The 12,619-nt window shown below is 50.7% G+C and overlaps 1 protein-coding gene across 1 annotated transcript; it reads right to left on the bottom strand.

The window, feature by feature from the left end:
• Positions 1–422: 422 nt before the first annotated feature.
• On the bottom strand, positions 423–7,190 carry LOC144138067 (uncharacterized). The gene is made up of 2 exons (XM_077670142.1): positions 7,104–7,190; positions 423–2,899 (listed from the first exon to the last, which is right to left on the bottom strand). Exons 1-2 carry the CDS (start codon positions 7,113–7,115, stop codon positions 653–655), a joined length of 2,259 nt encoding a protein of 752 aa, XP_077526268.1. The 5' UTR covers positions 7,116–7,190; the 3' UTR covers positions 423–652.
• Between the last annotated feature and the right edge of the window lie 5,429 nt (positions 7,191–12,619).

The following is a 12,619-nucleotide window of genomic DNA, read 5'->3' as shown; positions in this document are numbered from 1 at the left end:
ATGTTTCGGCAGTTTTCGGATGTAGCTGGTTGAAGTCGAAATCGCTGTTATAGACAAGCGTTTTACCGACTGTACGTTGCGCCTTGGTGAAGGCTGGATGACGGAAGGCATCATAAACATAAGTTATATGCTTAAAGATTTCTCCGAAAGTGTGTCCCCTGTCTGCTGACGACAATAAACACGTGAAGCACCAGAAAGCAGCGCCGTCGTCAATATCCCTTTGTGTTGACCGCAGGTATAGCCAGAAAACTGCTTCCTAGTGGCTTTTTTCGAGCCAAGTGTTCCCGCAAACCTATCAAGCCAGGACACTCTTAAGGTCTAGATATACTGCAGCAGAAGAGAAACTGTCAAATAAAATGACATGCGCTCCTCTGTACGAGTCATTAGAAGGCGGTGATTGTCATACAAATGAACTGCATGCGTAGTTTGTCGAAAAGAGAAACATTTTTTATTTTCTCCCCTTTCTCGTCGGGATGGACACTGCAACGAAGCAGACATGGGCTGCTGGTTGTCCGGGCGGTGGTCAAGGGCAGCGCGATGACTTTCGTGAGCAATAAATAGATCTGCTGCTGAGAGGAGCGCCACTTGCGTCCGCCGTTGTCCCGGACCGCCCGGAAGTGGACGCTGTCCCGCTGCGGGTGAAGTTTACAGCTTATTTCTTGACGTGGTGGAGGACCTTGATGTGGGGAGCGCTGACACCGACACCGTAGCCGAGTCCAGCACCGTAGCCGAGTCCAGCACCGTAGCCGAGACCAGCGCCTCCGGAGACAATGGTCTTGTAGTGGACGTTCTGGGCCAGTGGAGCGGCGGCAGCGAGTGTGTGTCCAAAGCCAAGTCCAGCACCATAGGTGGCCACTGGAGCGGCTACAGCGGCGGTGCGGTAAGCGACGGCAGGCGCATGGTGGACGGCGACCGCTGGGGCGGCGTGGTGGACAGCAACGGCAGCTGGGGCGGCGTGGTGGACAGCAACGGCAGCTGGGGCGGCAGCAACAGCGGCAGGAGCGGAGTAGGAGACCTGACGAACCTGCGCGAAGGCCGGGGCCGCAGCGAGAGTGTGACCGAAGCCAAGTCCGGCACCATAGGTGGCCACGGGAGCGGCCACGGCGGCGGTGCGGTAGGCGACGGCAGGCGCGTGGTGGACGGCGACGGCAGCTGGGGCGGCGGCAATGGCTGGAGCGGCAAAGCTCACAGCGGGGCGGCTGACGGCGACGGCTGGGGCACCATAGCCGAAACCGGCACCATAGCCGAAACCGGCTCCATAGCCAAGACCGGCTCCATAGCCAAGACCGGCTCCGAGGGTGTGGCCGAAGCCAAGACCAGCTCCGAAGGTGGCGACTGGGGCGGCGACGGCGGCGGTGCGGTAAGAAACGGCGGGAGCGTGGTGGACGGCGACGGCAGCTGGGGCGGCGGCAACGGCTGGAGCAGCAAAGCTCACAGCGGGGCGGCTGTAGGTGACGGCGGGAGCATGGTGGACAGCGACGGCAGCTGGGGCAGCTGCGACGGCGGGAGCGGCGAAGCTGACAGCGGGACGGCTGACGGCGACAGCTGGGGCACCGTAGCCGAAACCGGCACCATAGCCGAAACCGGCTCCATAGCCAAGACCGGCTCCGAGGGTGTGGCCGAAGCCAAGACCAGCTCCGAAGGTGGCGACTGGGGCGGCGACTGCAGCGGTACGGTAGGAAACGGCGGGGGCGTGGTGGACGGCGACGGCAGCTGGGGCGGCGGCGACAGCGGGAGCAGCGAAGCTGACAGCGGGGCGGCTGTAGGTGACGGCGGGCGCGTGGTGGACAGCTGCGACGGCTGGAGCAGCGAAGCTCACTGCGGGGCGGCTGACGGCGACAGCTGGGGCACCATAGCCGAAACCGGCACCATAGCCGAGACCAGCTCCGAAGGTGTGTCCGAAGCCAAGACCAGCTCCGTAGGTGGCGACTGGGGCGGCAACGGCAGCGGTGCGGTAAGAGACAGCCGGGGCGTGGTGGACGGCAGCGACAGCGGGAGCAGCGAAGCTGACGGCGGGACGGCTGACGGCGACGGCGGGAGCAGCGAAGCTGACGGCGGGACGGCTGACAGCGACCGCTGGGGCACCATAGCTAAGACCGGCTCCGAAGCTGTGGCCGAAGCCAAGACCAGCGCCGTACGTGGCGACGGCTGGGGCAGCGTGGTGGACAGCGACGGCAGCTGGGGCGGCAGCGAAGCTCACAGCGGGACGGCTCACAGCGACGGCCGGGGCGGCAGCAACGCCGTATCCGAATCCGCCTCCGAATCCGTGGCCAAGGCCGACGCCAGCGCCATAGTGGGCAAAGCCAACGGGACGGCTGTAGGAAACAGCTGGAGCCGCGGCGAAGGCGGGAGCGGCGTAGCGGACCTGGGCGACAGCTGGTGCGGCGTGCTGCACATAGCTGACAGCTGGGCGGCTGACGGCGACGGCTGGGGCAGCATGCTGCACGAAGCTGACAGCTGGACGGGCATGCTGCACGAAGGTGGCAGCGGGTGCAGCGGCGAAGGCTGGAGCCGCGGCGAAGGCGGGAGCGGCGTAGCGGACCTGGGCGACAGCTGGTGCGGCGTGCTGCACAAAGCTCACAGCCGGGCGGCTAACAGCCACTGCTGGAGCGGCATGCTGAACGAAGGTTGCAGCCGGAGCAGCAGCGAAGGCTGGGGCCTGGGCGACGAAGCGCTGGGAGAAGCCATAGCCGAAGCCAGCGGGCCTGGCGTAGGTGGCTGCCGGAGCATGGTGCACAACGGCTGCGGCGGGGGCGGCGTGGTGGACAGCTACGGCCGCTGGGGCTCCGGCAAATCCAACACCGCCAAGGCCGGCACCGCCATGGAGCACGGCACCTCCACCGCCATGGAGGAAGCCACCGAAGGCGGCCGAGATCACTCCGAGGAATACAGATGTGGCCTGCGCGTAAACAATGACCTCGATGAACGCCCGCCGTCGTCGATGCCTCGATAACTTTACGCGGAGCAGGACGCGGCATTCCTTCTAAGCGCGAGTTGAACTAGTTACCCTCCCTCCTGGAGATAAGAGGTTGTTTTGAGGGCATAGCCATAGGCGAAACTCTAAAGAGACGAACTGTTTCTGATAACCTTTAATTCTCTCTGATTTGGTGGTCGTAGGAGATGACAAAAGCGATGTAATAATGCATCGTCTCTCCTAAATAAAAGACGCCGCTGGTGTCATAGTAACAACTGAAGTCTGTGACTTAAAATTTGGGCACACTCCTCCAAGCCGCAGTACTGAAGAACGCTAAAAGCAGCTTGAGTAAAAAAAAAACTGCATGTGAAACGCAGATATAAATTCATGTCGTTAATGAATGTGCTGACATCTTTTTACATTAAAACTGCGTATAACGCACTGGAATTTCTGAATAAATTTGCGTATTAAGCACAGCGAGTTAGATATGATGCTATAGTAATTTATGTTCCGAGCCACGCTTAATAATGTGCGTGATGTTTTGAAGGAGAAGGTTTGCTCATCATTGATGTTTTGTGATACGTGCGTTTACTATAGGAAATGCGAAGGTGCCGCTGCAATGTTTGTTTGGTTGACTAAACATAGCCTTTTGTAGGTCATGAATACTAAAGATAGCTTCATTGTAAATACTGGAAACTCGCAGTGACACTTTCTACAGTATATCGACGTGGGACCATTTTTCCATGTACACACATCGTTAAAGATTCCTAGAATGACTTGCAAGCCAAGGCCGATTAGTGTTCACCACCAGTTTCATCCCTAGCTCTCATTGATCAGCCATACTTTTCGGGGAACTCTCCATTTTTCTGGTACTAAGAACCCGTAGAAACGACCAAACAGCACATGTGTTCACGTCTCTCAAATGTTATGCACAGATTGGAATTGTTAATAATGCTCAGCGGATTTTACCAGTTATTTAGCAGCCATTTTAGAACAGGCAAAACTATACTGAGTACAGTAGACTCGCGACACTTGAAACTCGAAGAGACTTCGAAATGTTGTTTGAATTATCAGATGTTCATAATTATCACTCGGGGCAACATACGAACTTGTGTTGTGATGAAACATTCTCATATATTTATTAACACACATTCACACACGATGCTGTAGAGCTACACACATTCAAATATATTACGAATACATCATGCGCCTACCTGCCTGCCGCCTTGTTTTTTTCTTTCATCCCCAACCCCAACGCGGTTGATGGCGCGCGCGGTTGCGTTATGAAACGTGTAGGCAGGTAGTCTGAGTGTTAGTGATATAAGGATTAAATTTGGGCAACTAGAAGCGGCAAATGTAGCAGATGTTTTTCGGCAAGGACAAGCAAAATAATAATTACCCTAATTTATGTAGTGGAGCAGTTGGAATGGATTGGATTTAGATTTGGATTGGTTTGGATTGAAAAGGATTGGATTAAACTGAATTGTATCGGATTGGTTTGGATTCGAATTGTATATACTCTACACACGCGTTTTCACTCATTTACATTCGCGAGTGGGCAATGCCACGGGTAATTTACAGTAAGAACGATCCCCAGTGGTTCGCTCACGCGTCATGATTCACTACGTGGAGATGCGTGAATTTTGTTTTGGTTATCTACCAGTATCGCCGTTTTGCCCGCGCTTTTCTCATATTTTTATTTTCTCGCCTCCGGGCACTGCCTGACACTGCAAAATAGTTTTAATTAGAGTGATCTTCTACAAGAACTTCAATTATGCCGTAGCAAGTGGTGCACAATTCTGAAGTCACGATCTATAACAGAAAACGTGTCGCAAATTTTCATTTCACTCTCCGTTAGCCACGGCTTCAGACTCTTTGTTGTGGTGGTAGATCGTAACAACCTTCCTTCCTAACATCAAGCAGAATGATATACAAGAGATCAGAGCCCTGGCTAAGTAATACCTTCTTAGTACAGATTCAAAGGTTTTACGGATACATGCGATGCAGTAGGGTGTGGTTCTTACTAACATGTTTTGGGAGCAAAACTTTACCTCATAAAGATTTTCATGTTTCTGTTATGCTATATGACTTTAAAATTATGAGCAACTCGCCCAGGCACGTAATTAGAGTTGACCTATTCGCTTCTATATGACGAACAGGGGAGTATAATTGTACTGTGAAAAGGCTAATTATGTAATCTTACTTTCTAGGCTTGCAAATCAAAATATTCTTTCAGCCCTCTTATGATAATCATCGTACGGTGCTTTGTTTTCACATACCAGGCTCTTATATTCTGTACTTCTTCCACCTTGTGACGATTACCTAAGGCACTTCGTGGTACCACCGATTTCCCTGTGTTAATCCTGCTCATTTTGCAGGGGAAAACTAAATGTGTTTCACGCCAGAGAAGGAGGCGACAATAAAAAAAAGCGGAGCCTCAACATCCCGTGACTTACATTTTGTGCCGAAAACGCGCACAACCCGAATTAATTTGTTAGGGTTAAGGTGCAACTACGATACAGTGTTAGAACTTCTGAACGGGGTCTGATTAGGAGTCTATTTGTTGGCTTACTATAATAATTAAAGGAACAGACAGCCATTTATGTCCTTTAGCTCATATGTTAAGGCATCGTCTTATATATTGGGGCATTCACAAAAAATCTATATAAATTGGTAGAAATCATTTTAATTTGGCGCCAAACTTCCTGAAGTCTGCAAGGTGGCGCCGTGTAGTGTCGAAGCGTGACACTACCGCACGTGTCCAAACAACTCCGTCAGTTTTATGCGTGACTCAAAAAACGCATACAGGAATAGCAAAAACTGGAGATTATTGTTGTTTAAGCCGGGGACAAGGTTTTAAATAACTGTTTTCATTTTGCGAGCAGTTAAAATTACGTTGTCCGATGGGGAACTGTCATGGTTGCCAGCATTACTTTTGACAGGCCACGTATGAATAGTAGGTCTAAAAATTCTGATTTCAGAATTTCGAGGGCGCTATCAGCCAAACCGTTTCGGGTTAAGGGGATTTAAATGATGCCCTGTAATTTGGGAAAAAAACAATATTCTTGACCAAAATCTGTCGTCAGTCTATTTAAAGCCAACTGTTTGACGCTCTGGAGGATTTGTAACAACAGAACGGAAAAATATGGAATGTATTCAGGTTCGCTCTCTTGTCGTTGCCAATTATCGCTGCTAGACGGGTGCAGGGTCTTTTTACCTCATAAAGCCTTTGCGGGCCTAGGTTTTTTCAAGAAGTATATCTTGGGACCCCCACCTCCTGTAAGCGATAACATAGATTTAAAAATGAGTATGGTTGGAAAGCGTGCATGTTACAATTACTGCCTTGGTTACAAACTCTCAGAAGAGCGATCGAAAGAATAAACAAACATGTTTTAGACCATTGCTTTCCTGCCTTTCGTCGGGCAGGAACATCAGGCGTAAGACTGCGAATTCTGCAGATTTGTTAGTTAGGGAGACTCCGCAATAATAATGGACAGATATTAGATGCATCTAATTTCTTACAGAACAGCTGCGGGCTGCTAAAAGGTTGCATAATAGCTTTTATAAAACTCTAGCTGCCAAGCATATGAGAGTGTGCGGTTGGCAGGTATGTCTGCTGACATAGATGGAAGTACTTGTTATTTGATAGGTAACATCGCTCCGGAAAGGGGCCTTTTTGAAAGACTTTAAAATTGTGACTGGTAGCTAATACCTGAGAATAATTTCAAAACACCGTCGCTAGTTCTGCACATTACTCACACTATGACTCACACTATGCTGTCAGTTCTAGCTAAGGTCATCATCCCGCAAACCGTTAACACACGAAGCGTTTCGTCCATCAACGACTGCCGGAGCAGAGGAAAGATTCGCAACACAAGCCTAGAGCGTTTATCCGTGTGCAGCCAAAGCAGCAAACGCTGCGCTCCTTTAAACGCTGCATGCTCACTTTGCGAATCAAACCTCTATTCCGTTAGCAGGTGGCTTGCCTCCCACAAACTCCACGCTGCCGCAGTCGTTGTTCGTTATATTCCAAAGAGACGGGATGGGACGTCTGCGCTTCGTGGGTTCCCGGGTTGTTGCCGGCGATGGAGTATCCTTCGGGAAGAACATGGCGGGGCGGGCCCCAAGTCCGTGAGCACCCCGAGACCTCTGGCTGGTCCCGGCGGTCGGTGCGTCTACGTATACTTACGAGGACTTGCATCTCGAGCTCTTGTTCCTGTTACACCACGTTGCCGATCTGTTTCTCAGGAGTGGTTGGAAGGGGTAGAGAACGGAGGCTGCGAGATGACTGCAGTGGGGGGCCTCCGGTCTTTTATACCCATCGTCGCCGCCATCAGCTGACGATCGGGCCCTCTCAACGGAGAAGACGACACACTTTCACTCTCCGTTACGCGAGCGAGACCTCACCCAGGGGGTGAAAGGAACACCAGCGCGCGGGGGAAGGAAGATCATGGGGCGCCCGCATTGTATAATCCGCGAGCGTGTCTTCGACGCCGAGATAAAGCCCCATGGAAATGCCCTCAAAGTTCTCCGAAGACGACGCATCTCTTCCCCCGCTCTTGTTGTTTGTTTCCCTCGCAGAGAGCTAGACGTTGCGACGATTCCCCTCAAAACCGAACGCGCTACCTTCGGAAACGGCTTTGTCTTCTTCCGCGGATAAAAAGCGTATCTTCACGTAGACGCGCCCCTAACCCGCGCTCTTCCCTCTCTTCGCTGCCCTCCGCGCTTCTTAGGCGATGGCGGGACCTTTCCTTGAGGATGCAGCGTTTCGTGCCCGGCGGTCCTTGTGCAAGACGCCGCGCTTCGTTCCAACTTTTACGCCGCTGCCGATAACGGTTCCGTTGCGCCTATATTCCAGACCGACGTACCGCTTAAAAGACGCTACGGGCCGATCTCGCGCGCCACTACCGCGATCTTCAAAGTCTTAGCAAACCAGCCTTTGCTCTCGTTGTTCAATATCTTCCCTCCACCATCTTTCGCCGGCATTATGGGGAGCAGGAGAGGCGGGAATTAAGCTGCCGAGGCCGTCTCCCATGTAGATACATCGCGCCACGTGCACCGGAGAGAGCGCGAGATCGCAAAGACGCCAACTGCGGCGCACCTTGGTGTCCGATATTGTTACAAGCTGTGATCGGGAGGATGTGGTCTTGAGATAGTTTGTTTCTCGGTACGAGATACAAGATGAAACATGCCCGCGGATGCCGAAGCGCTAAGGCAGGCCTTCGGAGGGGCTTGGCCAATACAGTTTATCTCCTGTTCGATACTACTGTTTGTTGCACTTTCCAATCACGCATTCTCTGCGCTGTACAACTATGGCGTGTGGTGTCTCGCTGGGCATTTTGTTCTTTTCTCCGGCATTGCTCTTTTTTTCTGAGCACCGATCGTTAGCAGGTGGCTTCTCGCTCTTCTCGCGCTGTTATCGTCCCCAAAGGCGACAAGGAAGGCGACCGTGAAAAACTTGTTAGAATTGATTTTCATCAGATGTGCACATCATCTTTTTTTCTATATCGGTTGAAGCGGATGCGCTCCCGATGAACGAAGTGACACTAAAGAGCAAGTCTATTAATGATAAAACAGTTGCCTTTTTCGTGTTTTTATGTTCCTACATTGTCTTCATCTCTTTTAAAGTAGCGCCTTGAGAAAACCGCTTTGATGATTGTTACTCAAATGCAGATACACTTCATGGGCCTTTACAGCCTGATCCCAAGAGCACTTGCAGACTGCTTAGAAACGTGAATATCGTCGCAAAGAAATAATTCAATTAACGGGAAAAAATATTCGCAGGCGTTAACGAACAGATGATTGGAGGTGACTAAATTAAAGAAGATAGCAAGATTAGAAAAGAGCAGCGCGAAAAATGATTCGAGCGGAGACGAGACGACGTAGACCGAGCAGAACTTCCAAGTGAATTTATTTTAAATGAAACACGAATACATTTTCACAGTTCAACCACAGGTTATCATCTGCAAACACCTCGAAACGTCAGCTCTGTTCCTGAGAGCACGATGGAATCCGTGCGGCCGCAAGCGTCCCCGAAGTGTTCAAACTTGTCTCTATTTTGCCATTTCACGAGAAGGAGGGTCCTTTTCTTATTGACGGTGGTATAGTCTAACTCTGGCGAGCACACCTTGTGATTTAAACACTGCCTTGCCGACAAATGTTTCATATCTCCCCTTACCCCCCTCGCTCCTTTCCCGCAATTTTAGCATGCCCCCTGTTTAAATCATAGTTAACTTATCTCCCAATCTGGCCAGCGTACACTTCCGCGTATTCTAAAGGACTTTAACGCACTAAGCATTCGGCGCATTCAACAAACGACCTGTGACCCCTTATGGCGCAGCCATTTTGTACGTAGCCTCCGGGCCGGTAATCCTGCGGAGGTTAGATAGCTGGTGGGGAACAAAGAATACCACTTCCACCGCCTCATACCACTGGGCCACCTTTTTAAATTATGCCATAACATGTGAATATCAGGTAGTACAGCTGCCTGCTGCCTAAGCTGTGCGCGAACTTCACACATTTACGGCTTAATGCGCATTTATAAGTGCAGAGACCTTTAGGAGCTCGGCTCGTGGTCGTGGCGCGTTCGGGGTAATGGTATCTAGCCACCGCCGTCACGTGGTGTCACGCGCACAAGCAGAGGCTGCAAAAAGAACACCGTTTCCGCTGGCCGGGGTTGAACCTGGGCCCATGGCCTTGCGAAGCCGATGCCTATCCTATCGTGCTACACAGGTACACGTTGCTCATGCAAAATGTTGAGGATGATCTTCGCGCTGCGTCGTTGCTACGCAAGCTGTCGTTCCTGGGCCGCAGATATGTTTACAATATTAAAAAACAAGACAAAAATCATGCATTAACAGATAATTACCTCAAATATTGAAAACACAATGCGGTGTCTATTTTTAGGCGTTTTTAGGTGCTACAGCGCCCTCCCTCGACCACTTTCAGTATCACCGCCAGGCTGATCCCTGCTCCGCACTGTATAGCTTTCACGCCGAGAGGAACTGCTTTAATTATTCAGGAGGATCTCTGCGATCGAAACAAGGATGTACTAACAATATCCGGTGCTAAGCAGTCTTTTGGCTTGGTGTTTTAAAGCATCTGAGGTACAGTGAGAATTCGCAAACTTAGGGAGCCTAGTCAATGTATTAATGTTATTGTTGATACGTGGAGCAAAACAAACAATGCGAAACCTAAAATGAACTAAAGTCGCACACAATGGTCTGTCTGAAACACTGCACCCCCGCGATAACGACAAAAGCAAACAGAAAAGAAATACAAAATAATCTAAAGGCGCCACAGAGGTAAAGCTTTTATCTGTTCAAAAATGAATAATCTAATAACTTGATACATTTATTCTGGTTAATAACGTATATGAACATCATTTGTCAAAGGAAAACAAAAAACAGCATAAAATGGAAACTACAACTGCAATAACGAAATATCAAAGGTGCAGCTAATTCCCTCCACTCGCGCCATTGATACCGCGATAAAAAAGCCCAAAAACAAAGTGAAACACACAACGATTTTATTAAAGTAGCCGCCATTCAAAAGTACAAAAATATGAAATTGCAGAGCTTAAGATCTCCATTGGCTATGATAGTGTATGTGTTGATCATTTTTAAAGAATATCTCAAACACTACACACTACAAACCAAAAATGACAAAACAAAATCTCAAAGGCTTATCTAGTCCACGGACCTGACAGGTTTAAAACAAAAATAAAAGTCGACTCAACAAACAGGCAGTCACAAGAAATCGCAATGATTGGTTGATTGTGGGGTTTAACGCGCCGACGCAACGCAGGCGATGAGGCGCGCCGTAGTGGAGGGCTCCGGATTAATTTTGACCACCTGGGGTTCTTTATCGTGCGCCGAAATCTCGTACACACGGGCGTTTTTGCTTTTCGCCTCCATCAGAAAAGCGGCCGCCGCGGCCGGGAATCGAACCCGCGACCTCGTGCTCAGCACCGCAACGCCTTAGCCACTGAGCCACCGCGGCGGGTAGAAATCGCAATAAGCACTAACCTGAACGACAAACATAATTGGACAAGCAAAGCCTATATTCCTTACAGTACTGCACACGTGCATCATTTGTTAAATAAATATAGTGCGAAACAAACTTCGACCAATGCGGCCGAACAACACCAAATAAAAACAATAAAAACCAACCCCTCTCCTACAGGGGGCATAGGTGTGCTAGAAAGTTGTCCAACCCTGTAAAACACTGCACCGATCCATTGTGAAACCATAGTCAAACCGAATGCTTAACCCCTGCTCGCTTGACACTTTCAGCGGCTCGCCGTTCTCGTTAACCCTAAATTTCGAATGGCCGAATATCAGGATTAGATCGCTGAGCACGCTGTTCACGGGAGCGTTCCCGTTTACGTTCTGTCAGGACCGCCCGCTCTTCGGCGGAGCGGACCAGTTGAGGCGTACCCATGGCGCAGCAGGCCTTCAACTGGCCAGAAATGGCGTGCGCAGACGGAAGAAGCTTTCCTTTCCTTTTTCCGGGGGGAGGGAGCGCCTATGATTGGCTGGGGGGGGGGGGGTGGAAGGGGTGATCCGGAGGGCCACTTGTGGGAGCAGGGGTTTGCGGCCGCCAGCTGTGGGTGAAACGTAAGGGGTGAGAGGTGACGAGGAAGGTTTGGCATGCGACGACGAATGCAACACTGGCGGCGGCACGAGGCATCCAGTAAAATCTTCGCTTTAAAAAACCGCTTTATTTGGGTACTCGTGGCCAAGTGAGGGTCGAGAACATTCAAAATCACCTAAGTAAATCACAAAAGTCCTATGCAGCGCATTCGCGACAATTACTCAGGAGAAACAAACAAGAAATTAACGAACTCTTCCCACCGGCAACAGAGTTGTACGCGTAACTTGACTTCAGCGAAAACGAAAATGACCGAAATAAAAATCCGATGACCAGAAAACAAGAACAAAAAGACCTGCCAAAATCAAAACGCAATGCCCGAACATAAAACGCAAAACCCTCGATCTACCAAAAGAAAACCGTCTCATTTCGCTAAGCTTCAACAGAACCCTACTGCTCGTCGATTAATTGTAGGGTTCAACGCGACGACGCAACGCAGGTGATGAGGCGCCCCGTAGTGGAGAGCTCCGGGTTAATTTTGACTACCTGGGGATCTTTAACGTGCGCCGAAATCTCGTACACAGGGGAGTTTTTGTTTTTCGCCTACATCAGAAAAGCGGCCACCGCGGCGGGGAATCGAACCCGCGACCTCATGCTCAGCAGCTCAACGCCTATGACACTGAGCCACCACGGCGGGTGCCCTAATGCTTGTTATACGCTATTGTAGATCCTCCTTTGCGATTATCAGGAACGTTTACGAACGGCTGCCCGTTCCACCGCAAAGCAAACCAGGCGCGGCATCCCAATGCCGCGATAAGTGAACTGCTCGACTAGAGCGAGTGACCACACCTGCGAGGTGGCATGATTTGACCTACGAGGCCGATTAACTCCCATTGTGGCATTATATAGCGCAGCGACAATTGTACGCGCATCTGCCGCGGTAGCTCAGTGGCTAAGGCGTTGTGCTGCTGAGCCCAGGGACGCGGCTTCGATCCCTAGCCGCGGCGGCCGGTTTTCTGATGGAGGCTGAAAGCCAAAACGCCCGTTTGTTCGAGATTTCGAGTAATATACCCGAAATTCGAAAAATCGAGGAAGATCTCCAGGTAGTGAAAA

Source organism: Haemaphysalis longicornis, unplaced genomic scaffold, assembly GCF_048455015.1.
Source record: "Haemaphysalis longicornis isolate Haplotype H1 unplaced genomic scaffold, Haemaphysalis longicornis Haplotype H1 scaffold_5, whole genome shotgun sequence".
NCBI classification, from domain to species: Eukaryota; Metazoa; Arthropoda; class Arachnida; order Ixodida; family Ixodidae; genus Haemaphysalis; species Haemaphysalis longicornis.
The sequence above is the reverse complement of the archived record's forward strand: the minus strand, read 5'-3'. Positions and strand labels throughout refer to the sequence as shown.